The sequence below is a fragment of the Hoplias malabaricus genome, chromosome 14 (genome assembly GCF_029633855.1).
Source record: "Hoplias malabaricus isolate fHopMal1 chromosome 14, fHopMal1.hap1, whole genome shotgun sequence".
Lineage (NCBI taxonomy): Eukaryota > Metazoa > Chordata > Actinopteri > Characiformes > Erythrinidae > Hoplias > Hoplias malabaricus.
Genome location: NC_089813.1, coordinates 514,144 through 539,143, shown reverse-complemented (window position 1 = coordinate 539,143; position 25,000 = coordinate 514,144). Strand labels below are relative to the sequence as shown.

At 50.0% G+C, this 25,000-nt stretch overlaps 1 protein-coding gene across 2 annotated transcripts in view; it reads right to left on the bottom strand.

Annotated features, from left to right (window-relative positions):
- si:ch73-138n13.1 (uncharacterized) overlaps positions 1–25,000 on the bottom strand; it is a 49,378-nt gene that overhangs the window by 23,423 nt on the left and 955 nt on the right. The window contains exons 1-6 of one of the 2 annotated variants that reach the window (XM_066643145.1): positions 18,667–18,696; positions 17,263–17,356; positions 11,785–13,034; positions 11,030–11,111; positions 4,816–8,298; positions 3,936–4,061 (exon numbers count right to left, since the gene is read on the bottom strand). In XM_066643145.1, coding sequence (XP_066499242.1) covers positions 3,936–4,061; positions 4,816–8,298; positions 11,030–11,111; positions 11,785–13,025 — 4,932 coding nt within the window. In that variant the 5' untranslated portion in view covers positions 13,026–13,034; positions 17,263–17,356; positions 18,667–18,696. Of the gene's footprint in view, positions 1–3,935; positions 4,062–4,815; positions 8,299–11,029; positions 11,112–11,784; positions 13,035–17,262; positions 17,357–18,666; positions 18,697–25,000 lie in introns of those variants that run through there. The other variant, XM_066643144.1, reaches the window with a different exon arrangement.

The following is a 25,000-nucleotide window of genomic DNA, read 5'->3' as shown; positions in this document are numbered from 1 at the left end:
CGCTTCTTACTCACACACACCGCTCCACCTTAAAAGATACAGTCGCTTCTTACTCACACACACCGCTCCACCTTAAAAGATAGTCGCTTCTTACTCACACACACCGCTCCACCTTAAAAGATAGTCGCCTCTTACTCACACACACCCCTCCACCTTAAAAGATAGTCGCCTCTTACTCACACACACTGTTCCACCTTAAAAGATACAGTCGTCTCTTACTCACACACAGCGCTCCACCTTAAAAGATACAGTCGCCTCTTACTCACACACACCCCTCCACCTTAAAAGATACAGTCGCCTCTTACTCACACACACCCCTCCACCTTAAAAGATACAGTCGCCTCTTACTCACACACACTGCTCCACCTTAAAAGATAGTCGCCTCTTACTCACACACACCCCTCCACCTTAAAAGATACAGTCGCCTCTTACTCACACACACCCCTCCACCTTAAAAGATACAGTCGCCTCTTACTCACACACACTGCTCCACCTTAAAAGATAGTCGCCTCTTACTCACACACACCCCTCCACCTTAAAAGATACAGTCGCCTCTTACTCACACACACCCCTCCACCTTAAAAGATACAGTCGCCTCTTACTCACACACACCGCTCCACCTTAAAAGATACAGTCTCTTCTTACTCACACACACCGCTCCACCTTAAAAGAAACAGCCGCTTCTTACTCACACACACCGCTCCACTTTAAAAGAAACAGCCGCTTCTTACTCACACACACCGCTCCACCTTAAAAGATAGTCAATTCTTACTCACACACACTGCTCCACCTTAAAAGATACAGTCGTCTCTTACTCACACACAGCGCTCCACCTTAAAAGATACAGTCGCCTCTTACTCACACACACCCCTCCACCTTAAAAGATACAGTCGCCTCTTACTCACACACACCCCTCCACCTTAAAAGATACAGTCGCCTCTTACTCACACACACTGCTCCACCTTAAAAGATAGTCGCCTCTTACTCACACACACCCCTCCACCTTAAAAGATACAGTCGCCTCTTACTCACACACACCCCTCCACCTTAAAAGATACAGTCGCCTCTTACTCACACACACTGCTCCACCTTAAAAGATAGTCGCCTCTTACTCACACACACCCCTCCACCTTAAAATATACAGTCGCCTCTTACTCACACACACTGCCCCACCTTAAAAGATACAGTATCTTTACAGAAGAAGGAAAATACCCTCTTAACTCTCAGTGGAATCAATGTAAGATGATGTTATTGAAAGTAACTTTGGAGTGTTTCTATTGGTCCATTCATGATGTAATATTCAGTGTGAAGAACACCTGCTGTGTTCAAATAATGTAGTAAACTAAACATCCACAAACACAGAGACCACGTGACTTGTTGTGACTTGATGTGATGTAATAGCCCACACTCGTCAGCAGATGGCGACACATTAACAGAAATCAAGGCCTGAATGTAGGCCACGAGGAGCTGAAGCTCGAGTGTTGATTTACAGCTTAAACTCTACCCTACACGCCTGAATATTTATGGATCCTCCTTTTTATGAGTGTGCACAGAGAGAATGAAGAATCTCCACTGACCCCAGGCCAAGCGTTAGCCAGAGGGGTTTAAATCCCAGCAGCAGAATTGTGTTCTGTGGAGGGATGGAGCTCCGGCCAATGCCTTCAGGACGATCCAGGACCTAGACCTGACCTCACTAGCGTTTCCTGAGAAACACCACAGCAGTATTTCACCATCTACTTAGGGCTGGACGATACGGCCAAGAATTATATCACGATTTATTTCTTAATTTCGGTTGATACGATATGAATATAATCAATTTGTTATCAATATATCAATATGTCTGTTGTCTGGTCAGTTTTTCTGTGGCTTTTCTATTGTTCATATTGATATCAAATTGATTATATTCATATCGTATCGACCGAAATTAAGAAATATATCGTGATATAAAGTGTGGCCGTATCGTCCAGCCCTGTCCTGGTCGACATTAATGTTTTTAAAATAAATTTAGACGAAATGGAGGGCACAGATGCTGTAAACACTGAATAATGAACGTCCAAATACTGAAATAATGTGTTATTGAGACATTTATATTGTTTAAATATTTATACTGAATTATTATCCAGCGCTGCATCAATTCCAGATCCCTCCCAGAAGATTAGAAGCTGTTAGTGCAGTAAACGATCAGCAAAATCCTGATCAAAACCCTTCACTTCTGAGAAAAGGACAGTCCCTGAAACGTCAGGGTTAAACTTTAACCTCCAGCAGATACGTGGACCCACGTGAACCAGGAGGAGGAAGCGTTTCCCGCAAAGCACTAAATCTCAGTGGCCACACACTCTTCTCACAGTCTGAAGAGATTATCAATCATTAATTTCACCCAGGGATAGAGAAACGAATGCGGGAACCAGAGGAACCTGTCCTTCAGGAACCTAACCTCACGGCCCTGCACCTGGCCGGTGTACAAACACACCACCACGCACCTCTCTCACAACAACCACACACACAAGCGCGTGTGTGTTTGTGTTTGTGGACGTGAACTTCGGGCCATTTGCACTTGGTTAAACCACGGTGTGTGAGCAGGTCCGGTCCGGTCCGATAAAGCCCCAGTGAACGGAGCGAGTGACTGTGTATGGAAATAAACAATGAATAACACTGACGTTAGTCAACGCCAAGACGCTCCTGTAACAGTCATCAAGCTGCATTCCAGCTCCTCCCACACAAACAGGTTCAATCACAGCCTCAGACTAATACAAGAACACTCACAACAATGTACACTATCTCTCCACAAACCACACCCCCAGTGCTTTTTTAATTTTCACAACAGGAGACATTCCCCTCATCTCCACAGAGGAACACAGTTCTGTTTCTCAATGAAACCCCACAGCAGTGTTCTCCCCCTGTGTAAACAGCACCTGTTCCTTTAAATGATAATGAGCCGCTCTCTGTTCACCCCGACCCCGAGCGCACAGCAGTGAGGAGCGAGGAGCAGAAGCTCTGGTTTTTAGCCGTTTTCACTCTGTTCTCTTTCTTCTCCGTTTTTACTCAGTGCTCTTATTTCTCCGCGCTCGTTGTGTCTGTTTTGCTGAGTTTAACCTCGTCTTTGTGCTCTCACATAAACACAGGTCCAGCGCTGTGATTGGACAGACTCAGACGAGGGGGCGGGGCCATTCTAAAGCCTCTGCACTTGACGTCAGAAGCAGAGCAGAATCAGAACGACTCGTTTTACCCCGTGTTTCTGACTCAGGCAGCGCTCAGAGAACTGACTGGGGTCTTGTTTCACAGTGTGTGGGTTGGTGGACTCAGGTTCACACTTTGATGTGCACAAGGGATTTTTTCACAATGTGATTAATGAAGCTGTGGCACATACACACCTCTCACAGACGATACAATGGCTTTATGTCGAGATGCATGTGGTTTTATGTAGTTATTACGTACAATATCTGTGCAGTCACAAGACACACTGAATATTATTCCATTATTCTTCCTGGTGCTCTACAGCTTGTCTCTCTCTTTCACAGTGTTCTCCAGCTCTGAGATTGTGATGAAGCCTCACAGAGCTCACTCTTCAGTGTATCTGTGACTGTGAAGGGATTTACAGAGTGAAGCCCCTCGACAGCAGACGTGACACACTCTCCATAGACTTTTGAATGGTGGTGTAGATGTGTGTGTTTGGGTGTTTACTGTGTGACGCGCTGTGTTGTCTGTAAGTGTATTTTAAATCACACAGTCACGAGTGGGTGGGTGTGTGTGTGTTTGGGTGTTTACCTGTATGACTCAGAGCTTTGTTGTTCGTAACGTGACTCGCCTTGTTCTGTTGTCTATTTTCTACTTCACGCAGGCATCTTCTCTCTCTGTGTGTGTGTGTGTGTGTGTTTATATACTGTATGTGTGTGTGTGTGTGTGTGTGTGTGTGTGTGTGGTTTCTACTGACTCACCCAGCTCGGTTGAACTCTCTCTCTGTGAGCGCTCCGACTCCTGATTCGAGACAGCGGCCCGTCTACAGAACTCTCTTCTGGAGTCGATCTCCGGCCAACGCTCCTTGATCTCATCCGTGACTGTTCCTACACACACCACACATACACACACAGTGCCAGTGTGTCACAAACAACTCAACAAGTGATACATGCAAATTTCACAAAACAGAATCAATAAGAATCTCCAATCTCATACGGCCAGTATCCATCCTCCAGCTCGGACTCCTTCTATAACGTGATGCTAACGCACTCTTAAGGCTGCTTCGTAGTTAAAGCGAATGTCATTGCGAATGAAATAACGTGCACAGTCCACGTGGAGACGCAAACATGCGTCCTTCATTCATTACTTCTAAACTTATACTAGATGGTTTATAGATACCTTTATAGGTATGGGTATAGCTATGCGGGTTAGCTGAGTAGCAACACGACACGTCCATGACCTGCACTTATCCAACACTACAGATGAATACTGCTGTATGGTTCAAGTGTGCAGATATGAAACAACTAGATGCTTTAGCCTTCACAAATGCCTCTTCATGAACAATAAGGCGAGAAGCAGCCGAGAGGTGTGTATATCGCGTGTAACCTGGATGAGGCAATTAATTGAAGCCCAATTGTATAAAAAACTGCCTGAGATGCCTATTAAACACCCTATACAGGTTTAGAATTAGTCAAATGTGCAATAATGACTTCACATTTAAGTAATGCTCTTTTTTAAATTGGATCTTTTGACAATATTCATTCATAGGTTTTTTTTTTCTCCGTGACTCCATTGTGGACAATTATCTTTTGTCTAGTAATAGATGCCCTACTGTGTACTAACAAGCATGCACCTACTCACCTGACTCCCTTGGTTCGTTTGCGGTGTCTGGGCCCGTTCCTGAGAAGCCAGCTCCCAGGTTGGAGTCCAGACTGGTTCAGCCGCCGCCGATGAGTTCAAGGTCTCTCTCTTGGGCACGGAGCCTGCCGCCGAAGCTCCATCGTTAGGTGTAGTCCAGACTTGCTGTGGAGTCAAAAGAGTAAACGGGGAGGTTCCTGTGGTAGACGTAGGTGTCAAGGTAGGACCCGGGATTGCAACCGATGGAGATGAGAAAGCAGGGGCTTGGGTCAAGATCAACGAAGGTGCCAAAGTTGGGCTCAGAAGAGATCCCGAGAGTCTTTCTTCTTGCCGCTGGAGCATTTGTTCTATGCTGCTCAGCCTGGTGCTGATAGGCCTTCGGGAACCTTCTGAAGCGGTAAGCCATAGAGGTTCATCAACGGTTGATTCACCCTGCGATGTAACCCAGGGTTCGACTTGAGCAGAGGGTCGTCCTGAGGCAGGAGCGGCCCAATCTGGAGGTGGAAAGGTCTGCGGTTGGGTTCTAGGTCTCTCTGCAGGGATTGCTTGGTGGAGGACGGCGGGTTGCAAGGGTGCTTGAACACTTGCTTGTTCTGGAGGGAAGGAAGGTTGCAAGGCAGGCTGCTGAGGTTGAGCAACAAGGTTGGGTTGGGATTGATACTGAGGTGGAGCCAAACCCAGCTGCTGGTACTGAGGCATAACGTTGGGCTGGGGATTCTGCAAAATGGCTTGAGGAGGAACTGGCTGAGATTGAAACTGAGGTTGGAGCTGATACTGAGGAGGAGGGATGCCCTGCTGATGGTGTTGAGGAACTGTGTTGGGCTGGAGATTCTGCAGCAAACTTTGTGGATGACCTGGAGATGCAAGTTTAGTTGTGGCAAATTCCGGCATACCAAACGGATCCACAGAAACTTCAGGTTGCACTTGATTCCTGAAGGAATCTATGTCCAGGATGGATGGTTTGTATGGTTCTTCAGCATGAGGTGAAGGTTGCTTCCATCGGTTTGTGGGACTCCCATCCCTGTCTCCCAAAAACACTGAATCCAGATCTAACACTTTGGGCCTCAGAGGCGACTCTGCCATCTTCTTGTCCTCGTTCTCTTGCCTCCGCAACTCTTCTTCCCTTTCTCTCCTCTGCTGTGCTGCTTGTTTATCCCTCTCCTGCTGAAATTGTCTCTCACTCTCTTTCTGCTGCTGGAAGTCAAGAAGCTGCTGCCTCTCAAGATTCCTGATCCTCTCAAGATCTTCTCGCTGCTTCTGCATTTCTCGCTCCTCTACTTTCTGTCGTTCAGACTGCACCCACCTCTGCATCTCCAGTTCTTTCAGTTTCTGCCTTTCAAATTCCTGTTTCTGCCTTTCAAATTCTTGTTTCTGCCTTTCCAATTCCTGTTTCTGCCTTTCCAATTCCTGATGTCGCTCCTGCTCTCTTTGCCTCTCCACTTCTTTCTGCATTTCAATCTCTCTTTGCCTTTCAAGCTCCCTCTGTCTCTCTAACTCTCTCTGTCTCTCCAGCTGCCTCTGTCTTTCTTTCTCAAGCTCCTTCTGTCTCTCTAACTCTTTCTGTCTCTCAAGCTGCCTCTGTCTTTCTTTCTCAAGCTCCTTCTGTCTCTCGAGCTCCCGTTGTCTTTCTAACTCTTGCTGTCGTTCCAGTTCCTTCTGCCTCTCGACTTCTCGCTGCCTCTCCAGCTCCCTTTGTCTTTGTCTCTCCATTTCTCTCTGTTTCTCCAGCTCTAGCTGTAATTCCCTTTCTCGCTCCATCTCCTTCTGCTTTTCAAACTCTCTCAGCTTCAGCCGTTCCTGGTCCAGCATTCGCTCCTTCTCTCTCTCGTATTCTTTCTGTCTTTGCCTCTCAAACTCCCTCTGTTGCTCAAGCTCTCTCTCTGCCGCCTTTCTTTTCTCATATTCAATCTGTTGCTGTCGTTCCTTTTCCAGTTGTTTCTGACGTTCGAGTTCCCTTTGCCTCTCCAGCTCTCTTTGTCTCTCCATTTCTTTTTGCCTCTCCCTCTGCCTTTCCAACTCCCTTTGTCTCTCTTTCTCTTTTTCCAGCTCCCTTTGTCTTTCCAGCTCCTTTTTTCTCTCCCTTTCAATTTCATTTTGCTTCTCAATCTCCAGTTCCCTTTGTTTCTTCTGCTTCTCAAGATCCCTCATCCTTTCATACTCTGCCAGCCTCTGTCGCTCCATCTCCAAATTGTCTTCCATCTCCTTCTCTTTCACTTGTGGTGTATTCCACTGTGCCTTCTCTCTACCTTCACTCTTCCGTCGTTCTCTCGGCAAACGTCTCATGAGTGCAGTGTCCATTGAAGGATTCCTTCTTATCAAAGCCGCTCTGCCTTGATAACTCCATCTCCCGCTGTTTCCAACAGAGAAGTCATCAAACGGTACGTCAGTCGTTGCCCGATCTCCCATTTTTCCTTGTTCTCTGCTTCTGAATTTCATTTGTTCTTCCTGTCCAGCCGCCTGGTGCACCGTCTCATGCAACTGACCTGTAAGAGCAAAGTAGGTGGCTCTAGGCCTGGCCGTCGGATGCTCTTCGGTTTCTCCCATCTTCTGTCTTTTTGCTGCTGCCGCAGCCTCTTCTCTTTCTCTCTCTGCCTCCATCTGCTTCTGCCTCTCTGCCTCCATCTGCTTCTGCCTCTCTGCCTCCATCTGCTTCCATCTTTCCATCTCCATCTGCCTCTCGAGCTCCATCTGCTTCTGCCTCTCGAGCTCCATCTGCTTCTGCCTCTCGAGCTCCATCTGCTTCTGCCTCTCGAGCTCCATCTGCTTCTGCCTCTCGAGCTCCAGCTGCTTCTGCCTCTCAAGTCGTTCTTCCTCTTCCATGTCAGCTCTGGCAGCCTTGTGAACCTCCAACTGCCTCTGGATCTCTTCCTCCATCTTTCGGACAATCTCCCTCTGATGCTCTGTCTCAGAATCCAGAGGTTCTGAATCTCCCCACTTCTGCAGCGCCCCCACTCTGAGGACCCGGGAACTGGGGTCTGCTGGGAGACCATCTTTTTCCTTTGACATTGCACTACTATCTTCATTTGGACCTCTGGTTGTTTGTGGCATCCTTTCTGACCCATCTGATCTCCGGGAGCGTAGAGTGAGTGCTCGATCTTCCAGATGGGCAGCTGGGATACTTTCACTAACCACACGGATTTCCTCCACAGGAGCCAACGTATCAAATATGTGCTCCACGCGCCGCGGGCTGGAGGGAGACTCTGATTCTCTGTACGTCGCAGTGACCAAACTTCCATCGTCTTCACTGTCCAGATGTTTGGGGGCGCTCTCAGCTTTAGACCGGAGAGGGGGGTTTCGTCTGGGCATAGGTTTTATCACCAGGCCCCCAGGGCTGCTGCTGCTGTCCTCCACCAACTGAACACTGTGTCTTTCCACCACGTTATCAAATAGAGAAGCTCGGACTGTTTGCATCCCACCACTGCTGCTAGGGGAGTTGCTGCTGTCATCTGGATTCTTGGACTGTCCAGTGATGAAGGGGTCCTCATTCTGAAGAAGAGAATTAGGTTTTTATTATTATATTGTGAGGTCAAACAAAGCAATAATTTACAGTTTCTCTCTTTACCCCAAACGTAGTTAATCAACCAAGTGCCTCAACATAACTAATGGTGCTTTTCCACTGCATGGTACTCGGCTTGTCTTTTCCCCTCCTCCCTCAGGTGAATCTGGTTCTGGAAGCAGGTTCTTGTTTAGTGGCTGTTCTCTCATGGTTCAGAGCGAGTCGAGTAAGGACTAAACCGTGGCGTGTAAACCTTGCAGAGCGCTGATCGTCCAGAGAGAGTCGTCACTCTACGCCACGCAACGCAGACGACCAGCACCAACTCTCCATCTGTAAAATCTCCAGCTGCAGCAGAGATCACGTTTGTTTTTATCCGACTCACGACGGCAGCTCGTAAAATGATGCTGTGGTCTTTTAAAGAGGTTCAAACGCTCCTTGGATCGGTGGCCGACGAAAGAATCCAGCGAGAGCTGGACGCTGCAACAAGGAAGGAAGAAACTCTACTGATCTGTCTGAACTGATGACGGAGCTGTGTTCAGTCCCAAACAACAACAACACGCCAATACACCATGAGTAAACACCGCTTAACGTTACCACCGCCGTTGTTGTGGTTTCCAAAGCCCACTGTTCCCCTTAGAGACGGGGTTAGAGACGACACTGATACCATTTCAGGATTGTGCTAATGGAAAAGGACCAGGGACTGAAAAGCATGTTGAACCGTGCTGAGCGTAGTTGAGTAAGTACCATGCAATAGAAAAGCACCATTACACACGTCTGGTGTCTGAACTTAGTTTACGTACCTATCCATGCTTTCCTGAAAAACAATGCTTGTCTGATACTTACTCGTCACTTAACTACACTACCCTCAACTTCTCACTGCCTCTCCAGCTCCCTTTGTCTTTGCCTTTTGATTTCACCATTTCTCCAGCTCCAGCTCGGACTCTCGTTCTCACTCGAATTACAATTCATTATAAAGCACCCCACATCTGAGCTCTTTCACATTCCTCTGGATTCCTCGGCTTGTCCATAACATCGGGAATCAGCAACAAGCTCCAGAACCAGCTCCAAACCAAATCTAAAATTACTCTGTGAAATACAGCAGTCTCCAGGAGTAATTACAGCCGTCCACAGTGGGACGCTATTCTGAACGTGGACAATGTGCTATCATCAGGCAAGGGGCAGTTTAGCAGATCGCCCAGTCACTCACTCACCACTCAGTCAGTCACTCACACACCCCCACACACACACACCTATGGACAGTTTCACACTCTCATACCTGTGGACACACACACATCTTTTTTATTTTACTTTCTGTTCGATCTGTTTTTGTTGCTCTCACCAGGGGGGGAGGGGTGGGGTGAGAGAGAGAGAGAGAGAGAGAGAGAGCAAAGGAGGGAATGTGAGGGAAGGCTGTGAAAAGGAGAACGCTGGTTTCTTTGTTCCCGTTTTGAAATCAAGAAGGTGCACACTTCAAAGCGTGCACTTTACACACTCTCTCTCTTTTAACCTTTACCTCCCTCTCTCTCGCTCTTCCTCTCAGGCATCCCTTTCTCCCTCACACCTCTCTCTCACCCTCTTAGTTACAACTTCTTACTTTACTTTTACTTTCTTGGTGTAAAATTTTGACTCTTTCTCTCATTTTACACCTCTCTCTCTCTCTCTCTCTCTCTCTCTCTCTCTCTCTCTCTCTCTCTCATAATCAGAAGATGACTATCCCAGAGTCTCAGGTTACACACCTGTCACACCACACCTCACTGGCATTAATGCGGCCTTTAAAAAAAAAAACACGACCCATTCATACGCTTCATGTTTTCTTTTCCACTCATACCCCCCTCGCCCTCTCTCTCCCTCTCTCTCTCTCTCTCTCTCTCTCTCTCTCCTAATATTTCTCATTCCCTTCGAAGTCCTGTAAAGGAAACACAACCCCAGGAGTCAGTGGAGGTTTATCCCTGTCCCCACACGGCTCTACGTCCTCTTTCACCGAGACGCTGACTCTGATTAAGTCAGTGCACCACAGGGCGAGGTTTTAAAGGGCTTATACCACACAAAACCACAGGTCGGTCTGTGACTTCACAACCTCTTACGGCCTCACTGCATTTCCGGATTCAGTCATTTACTCAGCCTCACGTTAACCGTGTCGTCCCAGCTGGACCGGAGAAGGACGGGGACAGGGACAGGGACAGGGACAGCAGTAGCACCGCGGGGCTGACGTACGCTAATCAGCTGCTAGCGCTGCTGTCTGGACAGAGGTGTTATTAGTGACCACAGATTTACTGACCTTCACACCAAGCAGTGTTTATCTCCACAGCAACTGTTTATTTTAGATAAGGGAACCGAGCGCAGACGCAGCGTCTGAGCTTTAATATTAAAGCACCTGTGTTTACTAATATTTCATTCTTAACGCAGCTGTAAACAACACTTCCACAGTGACGCGTGAAAATAAACAACTTCTGTGTCCTGACAGAAGAGGGATAACATTCTGTACTTCTTCCAACCTGTACTCTCTCTCTCTCTCTCTCTGTTATTCTTCCTCATTCTCTCCATCCATCCCCTCCTCCTCCTTCTGCTTCTCTCTATTAATCCACGTCCATTTCCACAGCACTGTGGCTTTAAGACTGAAATATGCAAATGAGCTTGGCTCTGATTGGCTGTCGTATACAGAACCTTCAAACTTTTCCTCGTCTGTTTTAATAAAACAACGCAGTGGAGGGAGGGTCTCACCTTCCTGAGGGAGGGCTCCTCAGCACTCTCCTGAAGACCTTTCCCCTCCGCAGAGCTGGGGCTCTCCATGTCCGGCACAAACCTGAGAACATCACACACACACACACACACCTCCTCAGGAACAAATATTTAAACTCATGAGCTGTGCCCCTGCCCTGAGCTCAGTGATCAGGTAGAAGAGCTTACAGAAGATGGATGGAGTAATGGGTGGATGTATTGTTAAAGACTGATGATGATTCCAGAAAAAGAGAGAGAGACAGAGAGAGAGAGAGAGAGAGAGAGAGAGAGAGAGAGAGAGAGAGAGAGAAAGAGAGAGGGAGAAAGAGAGAAAGAGAAAGAGAGAGAGAAAGAGGGAGAGAGAAAGAGAAAAAGAGAGAGAGAGAGAAAGAGAGAGAGAGAGAGAGAGAGAGAGAGAGAGGGAGAAAGAGAGAAAGAGGGAGAGAGAAAGAGGGAGAAAGAGAGAGAGAGAGAAAGAGGGAGAAAGAGAGAGAGAGAGAAAGAAAGAAAGAGAGAGAGAGAGGGAGAGAGAGAAAGAGGGAGAAAGAGGGAGAAAGAGAGAAAGAGGGAGAAAGAGAGAAAGAGAGAGAGAGAAAGAGGGAGAAAGAGAGAAAGAGAGAAAGAAAGAGGGAGAAAGAGAGAGAGAGAAAGAGGGAGAAAGAGAGAAAGAGGGAGAGAGAAAGAGAGAAAGAGGGAGAAAGAGGCAGAAAGAGAAGGTGAGAGAGGGAGAGAGCGTTTGTGCAGGACAGAAGACCTACCGTTTGGTGAGGTCCATGGGCAGTGGGCGGGGCTTAAACTGTGGTTTCTGGGGTGGAGCCGGGGCCGTGCCGAGGTCCTCGGTTAGCTCTCTGATTCGCTGCTTGACTCCGACGGCTCCATCCGTGTCCGGGATTGGCTGAGCCGGGGAACGAGGCTCCGCCCCCTTGGCGGGTGGCACGGAGAAGGTGGAGGAGGAGGAGTCGAGGAGGAGGCTGATCCTCCTCTTAATGCTGCTGCCGCCTGATTTTTCCTCCGGCTTCGAGTCCTCGCTTTCCGGCTCCTTCCGGACTCTGCTGTCGTCCTCTCCGCGCTCCTTCTCTTCGCTTCTACCTCCCACGTCCTCCGGGACTGCGGCGCTGTCCTGAGCGGGAGGTTCCGGAGCCGTCTCCGCGTTGACCTTGTCTTCTCCTTTCACAGGCTTCGGCCGGTGGAGGGAGAGTCCCACAGACTCGAATTTGGACGTGAGGTCGGCGGACAGTGGGCGTCTGGCCGTCCATCGAGGAGTCGGCGTCGGACCTTGGGGTTTGGGCTCGGTTTGAGTCGAGTCTTGAAGGAAAATGGCAGAAACGGGCCTCGGTTTGGAGGCTCTGGTCTCAGGACTGAACACCTCGCGCTCTTCTTCTGGATCTGCGATGCTGTCCAGTCCTGCTCCAGGCAGGAAACCCATGGACTTGGCTCTTGTGATGGAAGCAGGAGCAGGTTTGGATCGGGACACTCCGGACCACTCCTTAGCAGGCCGCTGCTGACGAACGCTCGGTTTGGGCTGAGAAGGAGAGGGTCTGTAGCTTGTTCTACCCAGGAGGCCTCCACTCTGGGACGATGCTGGTTTACCAGGTCCCGTAGGAGGTGAAGGAGACAAGCTTTGGGCCGCCGTCGGTTTGGGACCCGGTTTGCCAGCAGAAGTAGCCGGCCGTGTACTGGCCGGTTTGGGCTTGCTGACCGGCTGAGGCTTGGGGACGCTCAGAGGCTCCGGTTTGTCAGCTGTAGGGCGCGCAGACTCGGGTTTGGGCCTGGGCTGAGGTTTCGGGGCGAGGATGGGTCGGATGGTTGGGTTTCTCTCCACACTGAAAGGCTTGGGAGTTAGTCTGGGTTTAGGGCCTGGGACGGGTTTCCTCGGTTCTGGGTTAATGATAAGAGACGACTGCGGTCCAGAGGAGCCCTCCACCAGACTTTTATTACTGGAGTCGCTCAGCGGGCTCAGACGGAGCCGTCCAGCCTCGATTTCCACCTGCGCAGCCATCGCAGAACCCTGAGAAAGAAGAGAGAGGAAAATATCATGAGGAAATCAGCGCATTAAAGTGTGGATCTGGAGACCACCAACCCACACACTGTGAAACAAGACCCCAGTCAGTTCTCTGTGCGCTGCCTGAGTCTGAAACACAGGATAAAACGAGTCGTTCTGATTCTGCTCCGCTTCTGACGTCAAGTGCAGAGACTTTAGAATGGCCCCGCCCCCTCGTCTGAGTCTGTCCAATCACAGCGCTGGACCCGTGTTTACGTGAGAGCGCAAAGACGAGGTTAAACTCAGCAAAACAGACACAACGAGCGCGGAGAAATAAGAGCACTGAGTAAAAACGGAGAAGAAAGAGAACAGAGTGAAAACGGCTAAAAACCAGAGCTTCTGCTCCTCGCTCCTCACTGCTGTGCGCTCGGGGTCGGGGTGAACAGCGAGCGGCTCATTATCATTTAAAGGAACAGGTGCTGAAAGCGGGCGTTCTGAACAGGGGCTGTTTACACAGGGGGAGAACACTGCTGTGGGGCTCGTGGGGTTTTTCTGAGATAAAAACATGAAATAATTTAAAGGTATGTTTATTTTTCTTAACAACGTGTTTAATGTTAAAACAGTGACCGTTATCTCTACTACAGGCTGGTCCTGGTGTGTTGTGAGTGTGTTTTACACTGCTGTGTGATTCTGGCAGAGACAGAACCAGCCTTAAATCCAACACAGTGGAAAAAATGAGTCCAGCGGAGAGTAAGTGAGGTATTAGAGAGCGGAGGGGAACAAGGGACGGGGCGTGTTCCAACACAACAAGAAAAACCCTGCTCTTTCTGCTGCGCTGGACTTTGCCTCTGCAGATACAGCCCCACACAGCACTGACACACCATTAATCAGCCTCTGTGTGTGTGTGTGTGTGTGTGTGGCTGCTTTAAATCTCCATGATTGGACACACTCAGAGAAGGAGGGAGAGATCAATTCACACAAATCTAAGGTCCAGTTAGAGAATGATCTGTAGTTACTACTGAGTCCCTGCTGTGCTATTATTACCGTAATCTTCATTAAAACTGGATCACACACTTCAGCAGGGATTTATTTTATTTATTTTATAGAACAGGAAGTACCCCGTAACAAACACGTCTCATCTCAACTCATCTACACCCCTCTAATGCGTATGAGTGACTGGGTGAGTGCGCGCGCGTATGAGTGACTGGGTGAGTGCGCGCGCGTATGGGAGACTGGGTGAGTGCGCGCGCGTATGGGTGACTGGGTGAGTGCGCGCGCGTATGGGTGACTGGGTGAGTGCGCGCGCGTATGGGTGACTGGGTGAGTGCGCGCGCGTATGGGTGACTGGGTGAGTGCGCGCGCGTATGAGTGACTGGGTGAGTGCGCGCGCGTATGAGTGACTGGGTGAGTGCGCGCGCGTATGAGTGACTGGGTGAGTGCGCGCGCGTATGGGAGACTGGGTGAGTGCGCGCGCGTATGAGTGACTGGGTGAGTGCGCGCGCGTATGAGTGACTGGGTGAGTGCGCGCGCGTATGAGTGACTGGGTGAGTGCGCGCGCGTATGAGTGACTGGGTGAGTGCGCGCGCGTATGAGTGACTGGGTGAGTGCGCGCGCGTATGAGTGACTGGGTGAGTGCGCGCGCGTATGAGTGACTGGGTGAGTGCGCGCGCGTATGAGTGACTGGGTGAGTGCGCGCGCGTATGAGTGACTGGGTGAGTGCGCGCGCGTATGAGTGACTGGGTGAGTGCGCGCGCGTATGAGTGACTGGGTGAGTGCGCGCGCGTATGAGTGACTGGGTGAGTGCGCGCGCGTATGAGTGACTGGGTGAGTGCGCGCGCGTATGAGTGACTGGGTGAGTGCGCGCGCGTATGGGAGACTGGGTGAGTGCGCGCGCGTATGGGTGACTGGGTGAGTGCGCGCGCGTATGGGTGACTGGGTGAGTGCGCGCGCGTATGGGTGACTGGGTGAGTGCGCGCGCGTATGAGTGACTGGGTGAGTGCGCGCGCGTATGAGTGACTGGGTGAGTGCGCGCGCGTATGAGTGACTGGGTGAGTGCGCGCGCGTATGAGTGACTGGGTGAGTGCGCGCGCGTATGGGAGACTGGGTGAGTGCGCGCGCGTATGGGTGACTGGGTGAGTGCGCGCGCGTATGGGTGACTGGGTGAGTGCGCGCGCGTATGGGAGACTGGGTGAGTGCGCGTCTATGAGTGACTGGGTGAGTGCGCGCGCGTATGAGTGACTGGGTGAGTGCGCGCGCGTAAGAGTGACTGGGTGAGTGCGCGCGCGTATGGGTGACTGGGTGAGTGCGCGCGCGTATGGGTGACTGGGTGAGTGCGCGCGCGTATGGGTGACTGGGTGAGTGCGCGCGCGTATGGGTGACTGGGTGAGTGCGCGCGCGTATGGGTGACTGGGTGAGTGCGCGCGCGTATGAGTGACTGGGTGAGTGCGCGCGCGTATGAGTGACTGGGTGAGTGCGCGCGCGTATGAGTGACTGGGTGAGTGCGCGCGCGTATGGGTGACTGGGTGAGTGCGCGCGCGTATGGGTGACTGGGTGAGTGCGCGCGCGTATGGGTGACTGGGTGAGTGCGCGCGCGTATGGGTGACTGGGTGAGTGCGCGCGCGTATGGGTGACTGGGTGAGTGCGCGCGCGTATGAGTGACTGGGTGAGTGCGCGCGCGTATGAGTGACTGGGTGAGTGCGCGCGCGTATGAGTGACTGGGTGAGTGCGCGCGCGTATGGGAGACTGGGTGAGTGCGCGCGCGTATGAGTGACTGGGTGAGTGCGCGCGCGTATGAGTGACTGGGTGAGTGCGCGCGCGTATGAGTGACTGGGTGAGTGCGCGCGCGTATGAGTGACTGGGTGAGTGCGCGCGCGTATGAGTGACTGGGTGAGTGCGCGCGCGTATGAGTGACTGGGTGAGTGCGCGCGCGTATGAGTGACTGGGTGAGTGCGCGCGCGTATGAGTGACTGGGTGAGTGCGCGCGCGTATGAGTGACTGGGTGAGTGCGCGCGCGTATGAGTGACTGGGTGAGTGCGCGCGCGTATGAGTGACTGGGTGAGTGCGCGCGCGTATGAGTGACTGGGTGAGTGCGCGCGCGTATGAGTGACTGGGTGAGTGCGCGCGCGTATGAGTGACTGGGTGAGTGCGCGCGCGTATGAGTGACTGGGTGAGTACGCGCGCGTATGAGTGACTGGGTGAGTGCGCGCGCGTATGGGAGACTGGGTGAGTGCGCGCGCGTATGGGAGACTGGGTGAGTGCGCGCGCGTATGGGAGACTGGGTGAGTGCGCGCGCGTATGGGTGACTGGGTGAGTGCGCGCGCGTATGGGTGACTGGGTGAGTGCGCGCGCGTATGGGTGACTGGGTGAGTGCGCGCGCGTATGAGTGACTGGGTGAGTGCGCGCGCGTATGAGTGACTGGGTGAGTGCGCGCGCGTATGAGTGACTGGGTGAGTGCGCGCGCGTATGAGTGACTGGGTGAGTGCGCGCGCGTATGAGTGACTGGGTGAGTGCGCGCGCGTATGGGAGACTGGGTGAGTGCGCGCGCGTATGGGTGACTGGGTGAGTGCGCGCGCGTATGGGTGACTGGGTGAGTGCGCGCGCGTATGGGAGACTGGGTGAGTGCGCGTCTATGAGTGACTGGGTGAGTGCGCGCGCGTATGAGTGACTGGGTGAGTGCGCGCGCGTATGAGTGACTGGGTGAGTGCGCGCGCGTATGGGTGACTGGGTGAGTGCGCGCGCGTATGGGTGACTGGGTGAGTGCGCGCGCGTATGGGTGACTGGGTGAGTGCGCGCGCGTATGGGTGACTGGGTGAGTGCGCGCGCGTATGGGTGACTGGGTGAGTGCGCGCGCGTATGGGAGACTGGGTGAGTGCGTGTCTATGAGTGACTGGGTGAGTGCGCGCGCGCATGGGTGACTGGGTGAGTGCGCGCGCGTATGAGTGACTGGGTGAGTGCGCGTCTATGAGTGACTGGGTGAGTGCGCGTCTATGAGTGACTGGGTGAGTGCGCGCGCATATGGGAGACAGAGGGACACAGAGTTTCCACTGGAGCGGAAGGTAGCGCGGTCCACACCTCTCGCAGCCAGATGTGCACAGAGCAGCACAGTTCTAGACGTGTTCTAGCAAAGATATCAGAGCCCACACTCTGACAGAGTCGCTACAGCGAGGAACGTCCCCCTGCTTTGTCTGCAGCTTATCAGCCCAACAACAACAACAACAACAAAGATAAACAATAAACAACAACAAGAACTGCTCACCTGCCTGGCTGTCAACTGTCTGCAGAGGAGCGCCGGTTTCTGTGGCAACCGCTGGGTGATGTCATATCATAGAGAGAGGGAGGAGGGGTGGAGTCTGGAGAGAGGAGAGAGAGGGAGGAGAAACAGTGAGACAGAAAGAGACATGAAAGTCAGAGAAGGGAGAGAGTAAAAAAGAAAAGACAAATGGAAGCAGCAGAGAGGAAGGTGACGGAGAGAGAAAGAAAAACAAGGAGCATGGAGCAGAGAGAGAGAGAGAGAGAGAGAGAGAGAGAGTTAATCACAGTAGAATGGATAACACATATCACTTAACATGTTTACATACACATCTCACACACACACTCCAGGAATGTGTGTGTGTGTGTGTGTGTGTGTATCATAGCTGCCTGTAATTAACACTCTTCATTAATGCTATTATTAACTCTGACTGTTTACAGAGGTACAGACACCCCACAGCTGACCCTGGACCAGCAGAGGCTACGCTCTGGAGCAGCTGCACATGAGCCCAGGTATATAGATTATTAATTATTATTATTATTATTATTATTATAGCACCAGGTTCAGAAGGAAGCTCCACAACTCCACACTGACCATCATCCACCCACTCACAACCATCACTACTGTAACACTATCTGAGAGGGGCGGGGCTACGGAGGGAGGAGCTACACAAATGAGGAGCAGAGGGGGGGCGGGGAGAGAGAGAGAGAAACTGAGAGAAACAAAGGGACAGAAGAGGAGAGAGAGAGGGGGAGAGGGACAGTGTTAGGGAGTGGAGATAAGGGAATGAAACAGGAGTAGAGAGACATGGGAGGGAAAGAGAGAGAGAGCAAGAGAGAGAGAGAGAGCGCAAGACAGCGAGAGAGAAAGAGCGAGAGAGAGAGAGCAAAAGAGAGAACGAGAGTGAGCGTGAGCGAGAGAGAGAGAGAGCAAGAGAGAGAGAGAGAGCAAGAGAGAGAGAGAGAGCAAGAGAGAGCAAGAGAGAGAGCAAAAGAGAGCGAGAGAGCAAAAGAAAGAGAGAGAGCAAAAGAAAGAGAGAGCAAAAGAGAGAGAACGAGAGTGAGCACGAGCAAGAGAGAGAGAGAGACAGAGAGAGCGAGAGCAAGAGAGACAAAGAGCAAGAGAGAGCGAGCAAGAGCAAAAGAGGGAGAGCAAGAGCAAGAGAGAACGAGAGCGAGCACGAGCAAGAGAGAGAGAGAGAGAGACAGAGAGAGCGAGAGAGAGCAGGGAAGGAACAGAAGAGAGAGAGAGTTGCAGTAGTTTGTTGACAGGAAGCGTCGTTCTGAAGCTGGAATGTTAAACATGCGCTGTAGGATCCAAGTGAAATCCAGAAAAACACACACACACACACACACACACACTTTGCATGTGACCTTGTTAAAGGGAATCCTGAGGCCCGTGCTGGTTTACCTGGTGAATGAGGACTGAGTGTGATCAGAGGGACTCGGAGCGTCAGGGTTTTCCCAGGACACTCGCGCTCTGTGTGTGCCGGAATTTGATTTCCCACATTTCCCTCACATTCCTTTTCCCAGAGCTGTAGCAAACGCACTTGGGACTGTGAGACAGCGTGAGACGCTGAGAGACACTCCACAGCTCCCTGTGTGCGGCGGGGACCCGCTCTCACTGCGCGTCTTAACGGAGAAAACCTTACACTGAACACCTTCGTTAAGATCAACACCGCGGTCTTCAGGTCTTGCGCTGCTCCCTGATTGGTCAGAGTCTGACTTGGGTTCTGAGGTCATAACACTGTAGGTCATAAAACAACAGTTTCCACAATCGTGCAGTATGCCGTACGAGGAATTCTAATACGGTTTATATCGGGGTATGAGCTTCGCGTCTTCCTGCTGAAATAGAGCGCCCTCTGGGTGCAGTGGAGTTACTGTTGTAATCCGTGAAGTGCACTTTGTAGGGAGTCAGTCACCATCACACTCTCCTCCCGGGAGAAGAGCCCTGGAGTTACCGGGGCCGCACCTCGTCTGGTTCTGGTTCACGAGCGGCTGACTGTTTACTCCGTTTCCATTAGAACAGAGGCCTGGGGACACAGAGAGAGACACGGCGAGGAACAGCAGGGATTCGCTAACGGTCTCATCACTGTGACACCATCCCTGAGGGAGGGGCTTGAGAGAGCGTACAGCTACGGGTGGGTCACAGGGACAAACTCTGGAAATGAGGGAACACTAAGTGTTCGCTAAACGAGACGAAACTAAACTAAATTCCAGAAGAAATCAAAGCGTTCTGTTAAGAGGCGACATGCGGGTGGTGTTTGTTTAAACTGAAGTGTACTTTAAATTCCAGAGAAAGGCTACACACAGTAACACAGTGTTGATCAAAGGAAAAGCCCCGAGGACACAGAACCGAGAGAACCTGATCGGGGACTCTACAAACCTGAACCATCACCAATCAAACCACCTGTCAATCACCGCAGGGCCAAAGACACAGCGACAGTTTCGTCAGCGCTTAAACACACAGTGTTTCTCTGCAGGAATCCAGCTCAGAACATCTCCCTCACTGCTTTCGGGGGGGGGGGGGGGGGGGGGGGGGGTGTACACTCCATGTCTGATGTCCCAGAGCATCCTAAAAGTACTAGATCAACTCCATCTCTCCAGAGAACACAGTTCCACAGCAGTGTTCTCCCCCTGTGTAAACAGCCCCTGTTCCTTTAAATGATAACGAGCCGCTCGCTGTTCACCCCGACCCCGAGCGCACAGCAGTGAGGAGCGAGGAGCAGAAGCTCTGGTTTTTAGCCGTTTTCACTCTGTTCTCTTTCTTCTCCGTTTTTACTCCTTTTTTTACTCTTATTTCTCCGCGCTCGTTGTGTCTGTTTCGCTGAGTTTAACCTCGTCTTTGCGCTCTCACATAAACGCGGGTCCAGCGCTGTGATTGGACAGACTCAGACGAGGGGGCGGGGCCATTCTAAAGTCTCTGCACTTGACGTCAGAAGCGGAGCAGAATCAGAACGACTCGTTTTACCCCGTGTTTCTGACTCAGGCAGTGCTCAGAGAACTGACTGGGGTCTTGTTTCACAGTGTGTGGGTTGGTGGGCTCCAGACGAACACAGACTGAAGGGATTTGTACACAATTTGTCACCACTTATGACCCAAATAAAAGTATGAATGCAGTGTTTTTCCTCCTGAAATGTGAAGAAATATAAAGAACTCCGCTTGACTTTGAGAAATGCAGATTTCATGCAAATCCTTATCTCCCAGAAATAACCTGTGTGTATTAATAGCTGATCCCAGGACATGAGAACGTTATAGTGTTTACACACACACACAGACTTAACTCTGACTGAGTTCCATCTGCAAACACACAGCGAAAAACAAGAGCGCCTCGGACACATTCCTCAGGATCTGCTTCCACCAGATGTTTTATAAAAATGTACAACACTCGCCGGCTCACATTCCTCCTGTGTTCTCTGAAACCAAATAAAAAGCAGAAAGAACCTCCAGAGCTGCAGCAGAGAGGGTCCGAACACAACATCTGACCTCGCTCTGTGTGAATGTGATTATATCCAGACTTTACAAAGGAAAACACACTCACTGGCTTTGATAATAACACAGAGAGGACACAGCGGTACGATACCACAACATTCAACATGACACACTACACACTGCTGCATATTAATACAAAACACACACAACACACACTACCCTACAGAGCCATGCGATACAACACAACACACACTGCCCTACAGTACAACACAACACACACTGCCCTACAGTACAACACAACACACACTGCCCTAAAGTACAACACAACACAACACACACTGCCCTACAGTACAACACAACACAATACACACTGCCCTAAAGTACAACACAACACAACACACACTGCCCTAAAGTACAACACAACACAACACACACTGCCCTAAAGTACAACACAACACAACACACACTGCCCTACAGTACAACACAACACAATACACACTGCCCTACAGTACAACACAACACAACACACACTGCCCTACAGTACAACACAACACAACACACACTGCCCTACAGTACAACACAACACAACACACACTGCCCTACAGTACAACACAACACAACACACACTGCCCTACAGTACAACACAACACAACACACACTGCCCTACAGTACAACACAACACAATACACACTGCCCTACAGTACAACACAACACAACACACACTGCCCTACAGTACAACACAACACAATACACACTGCCCTACAGTACAATACAACACAACACACACTGCCCTACAGTACAACACAACACAATACACACTGCCCTACAGTACAACACAACACAACACACACTGCCCTACAGTACAACACAACACAATACACACTGCCCTACAGTACAACACAACACAACACACACTGCCCTACAGTACAACACAACACAACACACACTGCCCTACAGTACAACACAACACAATACACACTGCCCTACAGTACAACACAACACAACACACACTGCCCTACAGTACAACACAACACAATACACACTGCCCTAAAGTACAATACAACACAATACACACTGCCCTACAGTACAATACAACACAACACACACTGCCCTACAGTACAACACAACACAATACACACTGCCCTACAGTACAACACAATACACACTGCCCTACAGTACAACACAACACAATACACACTGCCCTACAGTACAACACAATACACACTGCCCTACAGTACAACACAACACAATACACACTGCCCTACAGTACAACACAATACACACTGCCCTACAGTACAACACAACACACACTGCCCTACAGTACAACACAACAATACACACTGCCCTAAAGTACAATACACTACAGAACCATACAACACAATAGAGTACAATAAAATACACCAGAGAACAATACAATACAGTACACACTGCCCTACAGTACAATACAATACAGAACCATACAATACTCCAAGGTACAATAAAACACAACAGACTACAATATGATACAAGTACAATACAAAATACTTCTGAATACTTGAATAAAATACAGTAGCGTATGATTCACTAGAGTCTGACAGCGTAGAGTTAAATATGTAATTACTGATACACTGCATCTCACACTCACTCACACTCTGGATGAACCCTGTCATGTCACACGGGATCTAAAGTCCCTGAAGTGTAGATAGAATAAGAAAGATAAAGAATAAAGGAGTGAGATAAGGTGAGAGAGAGAGAGAGAGAGAGATGGATGAAGAGAAGTAAAGAAGGAAGAGCGACAGAACTGCAGCATAAATCATAAACATTTCTAACTGCGGCCCGCATCGAGGCAGAAATATTCCCACTATCTCCCCCTCGGCTCGCACAAAAACATCCAAATTAGGGCAAAACACTCAGTCTCACACACACACACACACACACACACTGTGTGAACCCTCCAAGAAAGCTTTGCATAACAAAGGATCAGTGCAGCCCTGATGCAAACATCTGCAATAAACATCTGGGCTCAGGTCCGGCCTCAAAGCCCCAGCAGTGATAAAGTGTGTGTGAATCTACAGGTGTAACTCCACTCAGAGCAGCTGCCCACGAGCCTGAGCTCACCGTGCTCAATACCAGCAGTCCGCCAGCAGGGCCTCCATTCCCCAACACCGCTCCCTACAGCCTGCCCTTACTCATGTGTCTCCGACAGCCATCAGACGACTCACTGCAATGTTCCCAGGTCCTGAGGGGGGAACACACTCCTGATTAAAGGAACACTAGGTTCGATTTTAGATGTTTGTTCCGGGCTCCCCTACGGAGGTGTAATTAAACTTTCCTGAATCAAAGGGAAAGGGAAGGGAGTTGGGCTTGGTTTCCTACCCTCCTCCAAAAGTTACAGAGTGCAGTTTCTGCAGTGCTGAGTCCAGAGCAGCAATGACAGAGGCTCTCTTCTCCCTGTTACAACTCAGTGCAGCATCACAATGATTTTAAAGCAGGAGTTTTAAAGTAAAAATTCCACCTATTGTTGCTTTAATGCCCTATATTTTGCAATAGATTTTGGGCACGAAAAAGTGTCTAAAAAGATTTGCTAATACTTTAGGATGGGTTTGGCCTCCTGTAGCCACTTTGTGTGTGTGTGTGTGTATGTGTGTGTGTGTGTGTGTGTATTCCTGACACTCAGGTTTGGCTAGTTTTGCAGAGGCTCCTGAAGACAAAAAAAAGGCAATGAATGAGCTCTGGTCACAATTCAGTGCACCAAACACACACACACACACACACACACACACACTAGAGTAAGCCCAGCCAGTGTGTACTCAGCCGTCTGGACGCAGGGCTACAGGACTGAACCTGTAACGCCTGTCACAGTCCATTCAGAAGAAGAGCAGTTAAAGAGGGACGTCTCTCTTTTTCCAAACGCTGTCCCCTTCGCCCCGTGTTTGAGCTGTAAACAAAGGCTCTGAATGTTTTGGTGTGAAACGGCTGCTCGTAGAGAAACTCGTGGATTCAAATTTCTTTACAGCAGCGGTGAATGGAACCAGGCGTCTGTGAGTCTACAGCACACATCCAGCCCTCTTCCTCCTCTCCAGCAGCAGCTGTGAAACACACACGTCTCCTGTACGTTCATATGGAATGACGGTGGTGGTGGAAAACGTGTGCTTTAGGACACAACAGACTACAACAGACAAAAGCCTCAAAGTCTAACAGAGTTTAAATGGACGTCTGGTTCCATTCACTCCCACTCACCCCCAACAACTCCAACCGTAACGGCTTCTCTAGAACGAAGTGCTTCACTCCGAATCAAACCACTCTCTGGAACTTTGTGTACAGCTCGGTCACCGAATCACGCACGCTGGAAAAGAGGGCAGGTTTGCATTACGACAAACTGAGCACCACCTCGCTCGAGTTACCCCTTCCCAGTCATCCACAAAAGGAGGCTAAGGACGATCTGCACTAAATAACGTACACAAAACACTCGGGCTGTTCAAACGAGTGCAAATCTGACGTCTCCTGCTGCTGTCAGAACAAAGGGAGAGGGAAGAAGAGACAGAGCAGGGGTCCACTGTCACAAACCGGACGAGTTAATGACGTCCACGACGTCCTCAAAGTGTTCAGATGGACATTAACACGCTTTTACTGCTGAAAAACTCCAACAGTGGCTCAAATCTCAGCACAGGTCGCACACACACACCTAGGAGTGCAGTTTCTGTAGATTTTAAGGTGGAAAAGATGTTTATGACACTGCTTTTATTACATTATTATTATTCCATTGAAGTTCTACATTCAGTCACCTGAGGTTCCTTCATCCTAAACTCCACCTTAAATGAGAAAGAATGTACTCTGTGTAACTGCTGCTCTATTAAAGGTGGAGCAGACATTTAAGACACTGCTATTATCCAATTAATGGTTATTCCAATATTACATTCCACCTTAAATTGTGTGTGTGTTACATTCTGTCCCTTGAGACTCCTTCATTTCTAATTCCACCTTAAATGATGCAGAATGAAGTGTAAATGTGAGTTTGAATTCAACTTGAAGGATGTAATTGATGTATAATTTAAGGTGGAATGGGAAACCAACCTCTCAGTTTGACTAGTGCGCTGTGGAGTGTACTGATTTAAACTCCCCCTTCCACCTTAAATGGTACAGCAACAACACACGCATTAATCAGTGCATTACACGCTGAAACGTTTAAGGTGGAATACAATTAAGAAGATTAAGGTCGCAGAGTGCCGCGTATGAAACATTTAAGGTGGAATGGCACGTTAGAATAAGAATTTGTAGTTAATAAAACAGCAGTGGAGGGGGTAAAACGTGCGTTCCACCTTAAATACTGCAGT